Genomic DNA, 12,675 nt, shown 5'->3' on the forward strand with positions numbered 1-12,675 from the left:
TGGATCTTTGGACCGCTCAGAGTTCACAAAGATGGTGGTAACCTTATGGGCGTTGTGGTATGTGAGGGGAAAGCAATTTACGAATCAATCTTCCAAAGCCCTCAGTACACTATATCTTTTGTGAACGACTTTATAGCAGAGCTGGAGCAACTCCCAACAAGGGCGGTGTCCTCGGCTGGAGCAGGAGCTGCCAACAACCAAACACAATGATGGCTTGCTCCGGCTGCGGGTGCAGTCAAGGTGAATGTAGATGGGGCGATAGCAAGAAACAGGAGAGGCGGGGATGTTGTAGCTCTGTGCCGCGACCACAATGGTACATATCTTGGCTCCTCGGCGGTGGTCTACCAGGGGATATCCGACCCGATGATTCTGGAAACATACGCGTGCAGAGAAGCTCTAGCATTGGCGGAAGACCTTGCAGTTCAGGACGTCATGGTGGCATCTGATTGTCAAGGAGTAGTTAATGACATCAACCATGGGACAGGGGGTCCGAATGCAGCACTTACACATGAAATCATAGCTCGTAGTTTCATATTTTCCTCTTGTTCGTTCCTGCATGAGCGCAGGAACTTTAATTTTGAGGCTCACAACCTCGCCAAATTTGCTTGTAAATTAGGTACCGGTAGACATGTTTGGTTGGGCATCCCTCATGACCCAGACTTTATACCTATGAACATTACTTTGAATCAATAAAATCTGCAAGGTTACTCAAAAAAAGCCCCAACCAGTGCTAAAAGGTCCAACTTGGGGCGCGTGTCGGGCCGTGTCAGGATCATGCCAGGCCGACCCATGAATAAAAGGGTTGTGCTGGGCCAGCCCAGCACGTCAAGGTTGCGGGTCGATCAAAGTTGATTTTTGACATGGCCTTTTAATTTTTAGGTTAAAAAGCCAAAACAACCCAAATATGTCAAAACAGCCCCAAACAGTGCTAAAATGGCCGACTTGGGCCATGTGTCGGGTCGTGCCTGAGTTGTGCCATGCTGACCCATGAGTAAAAGTGTTGTGTTGGGCCAGCCCGACACAACATGGCCGCATGTCGTCCCGAGTTGATTTTTGACCTTGTGGACTGTTTTGGTTTTCCGGGCATTTTTATTTTTTGGTTAAAAAGGACAAAATAACCCTAAAAATGCCAAACCGACCCTAAAAATGACCAAACCACCACTACAAAAAAGGTCAAAACAACCCCAAATAATGCTAAAAGGGCCAACTTGGGACGCGTGTCGGGCCAAGCCATTCTGGTCCGCGAATAAAAGGGTTGTGTCAGTCCGACCTTAAGGCTTGGCTTTGGGGATCAGTCTTGTTACGTGGTGGGCCGAAGGCCGGCCCGTCCCTTTTATTCACGTGCCATGCCAGGCCAAAAATCAGTGTCCACGGGCCAGCCTTAAAAGCACACCCCATATGCCTTGGTTTGGGTTAAATGAGGGAGGAAAGCTAAGATGTTCTCGAGTTTGCAAGAGTTGGTTTCTTCATCAAAAAAGGGAAACGATGGAGTTCTCCTTTGAACATGAAAAGCAAGAGTCTAGAGTAGGGTTGAATTTTGCATTGCGTTATTTTCATAAGCCATTGCAGCAGCGAAGGGAACTTCAGTGAAGAAGGGTTTGGCGAAGGCAACTCCAACACAGGTGATGCATGCATGAAGAATGGAGTCCAAGTTAATATTGACCTCGATTTAGCGCCGATAGTATCAGCGAAAAGACAAAGCCAGAAAAACATGGTCATTAGTCTCCAGTGTGTTGATGTTATAACAAAGGACCGCTGTAAAAAACATAGATATTTCTCTTTATAAACATGTCCCTTATGTTTAACTATCATTGAGAAGAATCTCATGGCGGCCCGAACTTCAAATGTGGATCCCTAGGCGGTCCGGAAGAACATCAACAACTAGGAGCTTGTGGCGGCGGGGGTAAGCTCAGACGGGCACACATGAGAGTAAACTGAAGCGTATGTTGGTCTGGGTGGCCTTCTCGAGCTTCATGTGTGCACGCGAAGGAGCGGTGTGGCTAAATAAAGTGTGTTGGTGGCGCCGTAGCAGAGGAGATGTGGGATATGATGTGATGACTCTAGCCACGTCAGTGATCCTTATTTGCAAATAGACTATGAATTGTAGGTTGGTGTTGATTTTGTTTTACGAGATTTAGGGTTTGATTTAGACCATCCCTACGAATTCATATTTTCATAAGGTTTCAAACATACTTTACCTTAGAATCAGAAAAAAGTGCTACCGTACCGGTACTGTGAAGGCAAATTGGTCGCAAACCTGGCCAACTAGGCCGTGTCTGGCATGCCGGCTCAACACATGGTTAATCGGGCCGTGCCCGGCACGTGGCCTGCCTAGGACTGTGCCTCGGCCTGGAGGCTAGGCACGCGTGTCGGCACATCATGGCCCATTTTTTTATTTTTTTATTGTTATAGGCCAATAGGCAGCCCAATAGGCTAAATAATAGGTGGGCTGACGGCTAAATGTGCCGATGGGCCGACCTGTTTAATAGTAGTGTCGTGCCTGGGCAGGGCAGCATGCATGCCAAGGAGCTCCTATTGGGCGCATAACGTGCTGGGAACGAAGCCAGCGCGCACCCCTCGCTCCCCCTTGGCGCCTATCTGGGGCAGCCCATGTGCGGGCTGGGACGACGCCTGTTTTTTTCTTCTTCTTTTCCTTTTTCAATAATGTGTGAATTCAAAAGGTTCTAAATTTCAGAAAAATGTTAATTTTTTTGAATAAAGTAATCATGAATTCCTAAAAATATTCATGATTTCATAAAACTGTTTGAGAATAAAAAAAAATCACGGCTCAAGAGAATGTTCGCGAATTTGTAAAAACAATGTTTATGAATTTCAAAAAATGTTCATGATTTAAAAAAATGTTCAAGATTTCAAAAAAGTTTCATCATTTTAAAAATGTTCACAGTTTCATAAATGTTCATGATTTCAAAAAATGTTTGCGTTTTCAAAAAATGTTCATGATTTCAAAAAATGTTTGTGGATTCAGAAAAATGCCACGAATTTGCAAAAAATGATGGCAAATTTGAAAATATTTCATGATTTCAACAAAATTGGGCATGAATTTAAGAAATGTTCATGATTCAAGAAATATTCAAGATTTCGAGAAAAAATACGTGAATTTGAAAACATATTCATGATTTTAGAAAAATGGTCACGTTTTGAAAAAAGTTCATGATTTAAGATATTGCTCACGATTTGTAAAAACAGAATCACGACTTAAAAAAAGGTTCATCATTTCATAAAAAAATTGTGACTTTAAAAGTATTCACGAATTTAGAAGATTATCACAAATTTAAAAATCAAGATTAAAAACAAAAACAGTAAAACAGAAAGGAAAATTAAAACGAAAAGAAAACAACAATGGAACAAAAAGAAAAGGAAAAAGGAAAAAGAAAGCAAAAAACGAAAGAAAACCAGAAAAACCCGGTTCCGGAACCTTCCCAAAAACTGGTTGGGGTGAAACCCCGAAATGGGCTGGCCGTTGAAACAGCACCACATGCCAGCCCGGCGCGGCTTGTGTAGTTAGCGTGCCTAGCCGGGCCATGCCGTGCCTGGCCCGTATAACTCAGGCCGTGCCGGGCCGGCCCATTTGGCCAGGTTTGTCGACACACGACCACAAGGGTGTCTAGACCGGTAGACTCTCTCTCTCTCCTACCCCTCAAAAAAAAAACTCTCTCTCTCCTTCCGTCCCCATGGCGCCCAAGGTATTAATGGTAAGCACCCGCCGCCGCCGCCGCCGCCGCCGGCGCGCAGCTTACCGAGGCTAAGCACCGCGCCGTTGCTAATGGCGGCCGCAGTAACCCTACTCTCCAGACCTTCTCACGCTCGGGTCGCCGTCTCTGCAGGTCGCGGAGAAGCCCAGCATCGCGCTCTCCATCGCCTCCGCCCTCTCCGGCGGCCGCGTAAGTCTCCCTCCCTCCCTCCCGCGCCCAATCCTCCCACGACCGTGATAATTTTTCTCCCCGGCGACTAATTTGGCTGTGGTTCTAACTCGAAATCGACGACAGTGCATAGGACCGAGCCCTAACGGCAAGTTTATGGTTCACGGAAGCCGGGTTTGCTTGCAGCCCAGGTTTCCCCTCCACGAAAAGGCTTCTCCTTGTAATGGCTCGGTGTTGGAACTTGGAAGTACTTGAGGTCATTGTCGCTGTAGAGTAGCTCCAGTGAGATTCAGGGAATGCTAGTAGGGAGCTGATAGGACTGGTTGCACTGACAATAGAATCATTTTTTCCTTATGCTGCTTAATGCTCCCAATTTTGCAAATCAAAATTGAACTTAGTGCGAAAAATTGTTTAATGATCAAATCATCACTTCCGGGGTGAAGGGAAGGGGTATACGCATTTCCGGATAGCTGCTACCACACCGCATATGCGGGCTATATCATGGTGGCCTGAAAACAAATGAGCATTCGGTGCTCTAACATTTCACTCTCACTGCACAATTCAAAATTGTCAACGTTTGTGCAGATGTCTACCCGGAGGGGAAGTACCGATGTCCACGAGTTTGATGGGATGTTTCAGGGCTCTCATGCATTCTTCAGAGTGACATCAGTCATCGGACATGTCTTCAGGTCCTGCATTTCTTCCTCAATTCTTCCAATATCCTTCATCACAGTTGCATCACTTGATGCACTAGCTCTAGTCCATTCTAGTTCTTAACTACGTAATGCATTTGAGTTCATGTGCATACACTTTCTTCATATCAGTCTTGATACAGGTTACAGACATGAACACGTGGTAGACCATTGCATATCTGCAAAGTTGATACCTTACACAAAATATATAAGTACTTATTCCACTTTAGCTGAATGAACATTGCAGTTGCTCACCACAATTCTAACCTTGGACAATAAGTTCTTTTGTGTCCATTTTCTTTACTCGATGCCTCGTCTTTTGCAGTGTTGATTTCCCACCTGCATATCAGAACTGGGAAGGGACTGATCCGATGGACCTTTTTAATGCTCCAGTTCTGAGATCTGAGAGCAACCCAAAGGTAGTGCATTTTATAACACTAATTAGTGAATACAACTCAGTTAACAACAGGACCCAGGAGTAATCAAACAATCTCAATTATGCAAGAACAACTTCAGTTAGTTCTACATATATATTGCACATTCATACACGAGTTCTACTCTACCTGTAGATGGTACTATGGTAGATCTACTACACAGTTTAACCAACTCCCGGACATCCTATTTCACATCCTTTTCTCTATGAGTGTTTACTTGGCTTTTTGATGTAGTTTCTACTTTCTAGAATCTAAACTGACAAATTTACTGTCCTACCACAAAAGAACTCCCAGTTGTATTACTTGGATAAATTTGTAAAGGAAATGGTGGGTGAAAATGAAATACTGAAATGCCTCTTCTTAAGTTTTAGGACAATACATGCACAAGTACCACCATCGCTAGAGTCCCATTTCCGTATCTAAATACAAACTGATGCATGTATCTCTTGAAGGCTCATATCCACAGGCATCTAGCCCAGGAAGCTCGAGGCTGCACCTATTTGGTACTTTGGCTTGACTGCGACCGAGAAGGGGAAAACATATGCTTTGAAGGTATAGTTTTCAGTTCTGCAATATATGTGCATCTTATCCTATCTAGTTCTGTACTAGAAATTCGGTTGGTCTAGAAAGAGCTGGACTCCATAGAGATAGAAACGATCTGGACTCCATAGAAATAGATGGCAAGATGCTCTGCTGAACTAAATTAACTGCTGGATTAGTTAGATTGCTTTGAATTTCTCAAAGCTATACATAACTTTTCTTTCCCCAAGGAGTATCTATAACCCATTGAAATTATTTGGTGTATGTGAGATTTTACTTTTCCCTGACTAATGTACTTGATATGAGTGGTCTTCATTCATTACTTTTGCATACACGACTTGCTCGGTTCTCTCACAACCTAACTAATGTAATAACAATGCTAATCGTATGTTTCAGTAATTAATTGCACCGGGATTCCTGAGAATGAGGTTGGCAGAAGAATATTTCGAGCTAAATTTTCATCTGTTACCGAGAAAGACATATCAAATGCTATGGACAATCTTGTGTTGCCAAACAAAGACGAGGCACTAGCGGTGGATGCTCGGCAAGAAATAGACTTGAAGGTAGGAGTAGCATTTACTCGATTTCAGACCCGATATTTTCAAGGAAAATATGGAAATCTCGACTCAAGAGTCATTTCGTGAGTTCCCTATCTCCCTCTAGCTATACAAATTTATTAACCAATTGCATACTGAATTAATTTTCTGACAAGAAAATACCATCTACATTCTTCAAGTACTCCTTGCAGGTTTTGTATCTAATTATCTGTGTTTTCAATGTTTATCACCTTTTCCCGGAAGTTCCTTTTGCTCAGTCTCTTGAGTTTTGTAACCTTTCCAAATATTCTGCTTTTGACACTTTCTATAAATTTGATAGTGCAAGTAACGTAAGTATGCCTTGACTTGTGTTTTCATGTTGGAAAGTGCGATGTTTATGCTTTTGTGTTTGAATGATTCATCTGGATTTACAGGGAGAGATTTGAATTGCAACCATCATTCACTTTTGTTGCTTAAGGCTTTGATTAATCCATGCTTCAAGAATCTCCTGCAGAATTCAGTCTTATGATTGTTTTTTTCCTTCTAAACTAGGTACGGTCCCTGTCAAACACCTACGCTTGGATTCTGTGTACAGCGCTATCAGCAAATTAACACATTCAAACCAGAGAAATTCTGGTCTTTGAGAACTTACATTATCAAAGATGGTGATGAAATACAGCTAGAATGGGACAGGAAGAAACTTTTTGATTTCGATGTAAGATCCCATACCTTAGTGATTTGACTTCATCCTTCCAAGTATTCTCAGCATGTTCATCATTCAATTTCACAGGTTACTGTAATGTTCCAAAAGATGGTAGCCAGTGATGGAGCTCTAAAAATAACAGATATATCAGTGAAGGAAGAGTGCAAAGCCCGCCCGCCTGGTCTTAATACTGTGAATCTGCTTAAGGTGCGATAGTTCTAATGCTGGCAGTGTTTTTCCTTGTTTAATACGATGTTTGTATGGATTGCCATTTCACTTTGTTGCCTACAAAGTTGTCCTTACCTGTGAATGGTGCATTGCTCACTTCTGTTTGGACCTTTGTATTGATATTGCAATTTCATATTAGGTTACATTATGATGACCTTTAAATGGAATCTAGTACCAAGATTATGCTGTTGGATATCGCTTGACTTATGTTGATCATAATGCGCACCAGGGCATCCGTTTGAGTATAAAATGGGCTTCTAGTTCTAGGATACGCTTAGATAGAGTTTCTCCAATCATTGAATCAGTTTCATGTTTTAGTGTGCTGAGTATTTGCTCTTTATCCCAGGTTGCATCGAGTTCGCTAGGTATTGGACCCCAGACAGCCATGCACTTGGCCGAGCGGCTTTACACTCAAGGATACATCAGGTTTCAGAAATGTGTCCCCCTTTCTATGGAAAATGTTAGTTATTTTGAAGTCGGCATGAGCTATTTAACATATGGATCCGATCTATTCATAATTTGCCTGAAGTTTCTTAAATCTCAGTCACTTTTGTAAGCTTTGGGATCAACATCCAACCATCTTCATCTCCATGTAATTCCATGTATAACCTTCAAACTAAAATATTGCACTAACATGAACTAAAGCTGCACACCTTCCAAGCGTGCAATTGTAGGCTAAATCCTGTGCAATATGGGGGGACTGAGAAATTCAACAGTTTCAGGAAACTGAGTATTAGCAAAAGTTTTACCAACTTACCATATACATTCTATCTGCTAGCATTATCATATAAATAGTATGATTAATTATTAACAGTTAAAATATTTCACAGGTAGTCTGACTTGGCTGTGTTGTACAAATAGAGCGTAGAGACTCTATGTGCCCTTAGAAATTTATCTGCAACCCTAGAGGGTTTTCTTTGAACTGATGTTGACATGGAACCCATGGCCTTAGTCACTGGTCAATAATTTGCAGTGTTGGTTTTGTAAATCCTGTTCTAAACTTCTAATAGACATACAATTATTTGAGGAATAATATATTAAATTAAATCATATTAGTAACACCTGTTTGCCCACTGTTCCTGTATGAACTTTTTTATGTCGAGTTTATATGTTGACATGGTCTTATTTTATTGTAGGCGTCATTTAAGGGCCAACCTTGCACTACTCTCTACGATGTCATATGTAGTACACAGGATAATGTTTTAAATTTCATCTAGAAATTTTGTAAATCTGTAGTCAACTTGTTGTAGTTATGACTTATGAGTGTAGATTGTCATCTGACTTAGACACCTTTTTACTACAGCTGAAAAATTGCATAATACTCCCTCCCAAAATAAGTGCCTTTAACTTTAGTACAACTTTGTACTACAGTTGTACTGAAGTTGAGACACTTATTTTGGGATGGAGGGAGTAGGTGCTAATGTACAATTGATTATAATGTATCTTTTTTTCAATTTCCTGCTGAAGCTCTAATAATTATCTTTATACAGTTATCCGCGTACAGAGAGCACTGCCTATCCAGCATCGTTTGATTTTAGAAGTGTACTTTCTACATTAGCACACAATCCTTTGTGGTCCAATAATGTCCGGACGCTGATGGATGCCGGTTTTGTTAAGCCTCGTCAAGGTCATGACGTTGGGGACCATCCCCCAATTACTCCAATGAGATTAGCACCAGAAGAAGCTTTGGAAACTGATGCATGGAGGCTGTACCAGTACATATGCCAGCATTTTATTGGCACTGTCAGTCATGATTGTAGATATACAAGGTAGTGCACGAGTATTCATATTTGCATTTGGTTGCTAAATTATATGTATTATTGTCCCATCTGCCATGACATGCATTATTTGCTGATTCCATATCTAAATTTATGTCTTGTTCTTTTGTAATATATCAATCCAGCTCTTGCTTTATTGATTATTGATGAAACTAGTGATTAACATCTTCCTTTCTGGGAAAAATGGTTTGCAGGACTGCAGTTGAGTTCACTTCAGGTGGAGAGATTTTCCGTTGTGTTGGCCACCGAGTCACTTCCAAAGGATTTACATCTATTATGCCATGGCTGGCTGTGGGTGAGAATAATCTTCCAACATTTAAAAAAGGGGACACAATTAGTATACATAAGGTTGACATATACGAGGTAAGGCTTATGAGTTTGCTCACAGCCTCACATCACCTGAGCTTGCTTTTTATTTGGATGTGAGATTACTGACGGATATTTATTCTTTACTAAGGGAAGCACCACGGCTCCTGATTACCTTAGTGAGAGTGAATTGATCTCTCTCATGGAGAAGAATGGCATAGGCACAGACGCATCAATTCCTGTCCATATTAACAACATTTCGGAGCGTAATTATGTCCAGGTTAGTTGAGGGCTTTTCTATCCTGACAGTTTTGACATCTTATGGCAGTGAATTCAACACCGAATGCCTGCTTAAATATGCAAATATACACATGAGTAAATGCAGCTCCTCATCTTTATTGAAGGTAAATTCTGGAAGGAGATTAGTACCAACAGCCCTGGGAACTACCCTGATAAGAGGATACCAGTGTATTGATGCTGATCTCTGCCTGCCAGATATCCGAAGCTTTATTGAGCAACAGATTACTCTAATTGCAAAAGGCAAAGCTGATCATCTTCAAGTCATTCAACATGTTCTTCAACAGTTTATGAGAAAGTACTCTTATTTTGTGAAGAAGGTAGTCTATTATGTTAATAGTATGAGATTTTGATGTCTTGTGAATTGCATTCTTATATATTTCCCCTGAGCATACTTGCATAATCTTCCAAAATATATATGTTCAGTAACCTGATTGGGTTCTTAAGCTTTTTCCAAAGCCGCATCAAGCATAAACCCTGCAAAGAATACCATGTTTTCTTGTATTTGGCTGATGTATTTAAACAGAGGAACACATGATCCACATATTTACTTCTCGTTGTGTTGCTAAGTTCTGTTCAATCTTCAGTGTCCCAACCTGTTTTTAACAACCAATATTTATCAATATAGTGTGAGAGGGCAGGCCAAAGTGCTTAGTTGTCCCTATTAGCTACATTTGGCTGTTTCAGTGTTTGTAAATGTGAGTTAGCTTTCCCTCTCCAGTTGCTTGGTCGGCCTTCAGCAGGGCCTTTACTTGCCGGCGACACTCTGTACATAATCTATTTTCCCCTTCTATAAATAAAGTAATTAGGCAGAGCTCGTGCCCGTTTGTTCGTAAATATAATAAGATTGTTAAGTTAGAACAAATGTTTCAGACTTTAATTTGAAAAACTATTATGGTTTTATATGCGGTGTATTGTTTTTAAGAGACAGCTGGTCATTTGCCACCTTAAAGATCGGCACTTGACAATCTGTCAACATTCCCAGTGTAATTTTGCTCTGTGGAGTCCCAAAACTTCTATTATGGTGGAAATAGCAACTCATTGAGAAGTACCATTGGAGTGGCAAATGACCGACTCCAATTGTTAGATTTGCTTATTTTACTATTTACTCCCTCTGTAAACTAATATAAGAGTGTTTAGATCACTATTTTAGTGATCTAAGCGCTCTTATATTAGTTTACGGAGGGAGTACATCTGCATTTCCAAATCATTAAGTGAACAACTCATTAATCCATACCTAGAAAATGTTGGCAAATTTTAGTTAAAGCACAAGTGCAAGGTATGACGTGTTTGAGTTGTTATAAATTTTTAGATTCTTAGTAAATGCTCTGCAATTACATCCATCTTTACAATTGACTATTGAACTATTCCTTTGCACATGATGATAATGATTGACATGGATGCTTTTCTTCTACTCCTAGTTTCTTATAATGAACTGTGTTGCTTGCAGATTGAAAACATGGATACTTTGTTCGAAGCACAGTTTTCACCTCTGGCAGACTCTGGGCGTCTATTGAGCAAGTGCGGAAAATGTGGTCGTTATATGAAATATATTTCCACTCTGCCAATGAGGATGTATTGTGTAACTTGTGAGGAGGTCTATTATCTTCCCCAGAATGGTTCTATTAAGGTGGTTACTTTACTAAGTTCTCTTCCCCTTTTTCTGAGTAGTTATGTGATTGTTATTTTACTTTTAAGCATGATGTCCTGTCTTTGCAGTTTTCAGTTTTTCTTATTCATTGCCATTCGTTCTGTTACCATTTGTTTTGCCTTATTTTATGTTCACCATTTCGGTATGTCATGGTGAACATTCTTTTACCACGCTTCATGTTGACCATAGTTACTGTATTGACCTTTTTGATATAATAATTATAAAAAGTGCATGATCTTCTATGCTTTGTTCTGCCAAGTGTCAGTTCACGTATACTTGGTTGATTAATGATATTATCCTTTCCAGCTTTACAAGGAAATTGTTTGCCCCCTTGATGGTTTTGAGTTGCTTCTGTTCTCAATGGTGGGCCCCGATGCAAAATCTTTTCCACTATGCCCCTGTTGCTACAATAGTCCTCCATTCGAAGGCATCGACAAACTTTTTGGCGCACTCAAGCTTGATGACACCGGCAAGGTTGGGAAAGGGGCTGGCATGCCATGTTTCCTTTGCCCGCACCCGACATGCAAGCAATCAATGATCACCCAGGGAGTTTGTGCCTGTCCAGAGTGTAGCGGTACCCTGATTCTCGATCCAGTTAGCGCACCGAAATGGCGGCTTCTCTGCAACACGTGTAACTGCGTCGTGCTACTCCCACATGCCGCTCACAGGATCACCACTACAGATAAGAGGTGCCCAACATGTGAGTCAACTATCATTGAAGTCGACTTCAACAAGAAAGCCACCCCTCTTGAAGATGGAGCTACTTTGCATGAGGGTTGTATCTTGTGTGATGAGCTGTTACATTCCCTCGTTGAGATGAAGCATGGGAAGTCATTCTTTATGCGGAGAGGCAGGGGGAGAGGTAGGGGCAGGGGACGAGGGAGAGGCGGCCGGGGTAGGGGAAGGCGGGGGAACTCGAGACACGATGATCCTAAGATGAGCTTCAGAGATTTCTAATTAGCCTTTTTGTTTTTGACCTGTAACCCTACTCTGTAAGACATGATGATTCATATATATAGTGTTATGTTCTGTTGCATCTAGCAAAGTTTATGCATAAATGGTGCATTGTCCATTTTGTGAAGAAATGCAGGGATGCTCTTCTGGCATCATAGCCTGTTGATATCTAAATGCTTACACAGGTTTGGTCTTAACCTCAGCAGCTTTGGCTTCCTTTGATCAATCCGTAGTTGCCGGTTAATTTTTTTTGCTTGTACTGTACATGGGGCATATTGATTGCAGTGACTTACCCGTGCCGGGCTGAGAAAAAGTGGCCTCCTCCCCGCCAACATCTGTTGCCGGGACGGAGCCACCAGCGCCCAAGTCCCCCTCCCCCCCTCCGTGCGCATGGGCTCGGCGCTTGGTGCCCTTGCCAGGGATGCCCCTTGGGGCGGTGTGGTTGAGGGGGGCGGCGTGTTGGGGGTGGCCCTCGGTGGCTCCTCCTGCTGCCATCCTCCTCCTACAGCCACGACAAGGTCAGTGCCAAAAGATCATACCCCAGCGCATGTTGATGAGGAGTAAGTGGTGGACGCACGCTGGGGGCTGAGCCGGGGACTGTTGTCTGGGCTGATCTCCACCACCGGCGCGTGGGAAGCGCCCACCGACGCCCTGGCCCTCTTCGCCACCCTCTGG

The 12,675-nt window shown here is 42.1% G+C and overlaps 1 protein-coding gene across 1 annotated transcript; it reads left to right on the forward strand.

The window, feature by feature from the left end:
• The first annotated feature begins 3,644 nt into the window (after positions 1–3,644).
• Positions 3,645–12,110, forward strand: LOC119310952 (DNA topoisomerase 3-beta). Its single transcript, XM_037586572.1, has 15 exons — positions 3,645–3,713; positions 3,846–3,902; positions 4,467–4,570; positions 4,899–4,992; positions 5,460–5,559; positions 5,944–6,187; positions 6,636–6,798; positions 6,874–6,993; positions 7,361–7,440; positions 8,505–8,783; positions 8,987–9,155; positions 9,250–9,378; positions 9,503–9,715; positions 10,846–11,025; positions 11,353–12,110. Exons 1-15 carry the CDS (start codon positions 3,693–3,695, stop codon positions 12,001–12,003), a joined length of 2,604 nt encoding a protein of 867 aa, XP_037442469.1. The 5' UTR covers positions 3,645–3,692; the 3' UTR covers positions 12,004–12,110.
• Positions 12,111–12,675: the final 565 nt, after the last annotated feature.

The sequence above is a fragment of the Triticum dicoccoides genome, chromosome 5B, assembly GCF_002162155.2.
Source record: "Triticum dicoccoides isolate Atlit2015 ecotype Zavitan chromosome 5B, WEW_v2.0, whole genome shotgun sequence".
Classification (NCBI taxonomy): domain Eukaryota; kingdom Viridiplantae; phylum Streptophyta; class Magnoliopsida; order Poales; family Poaceae; genus Triticum; species Triticum dicoccoides.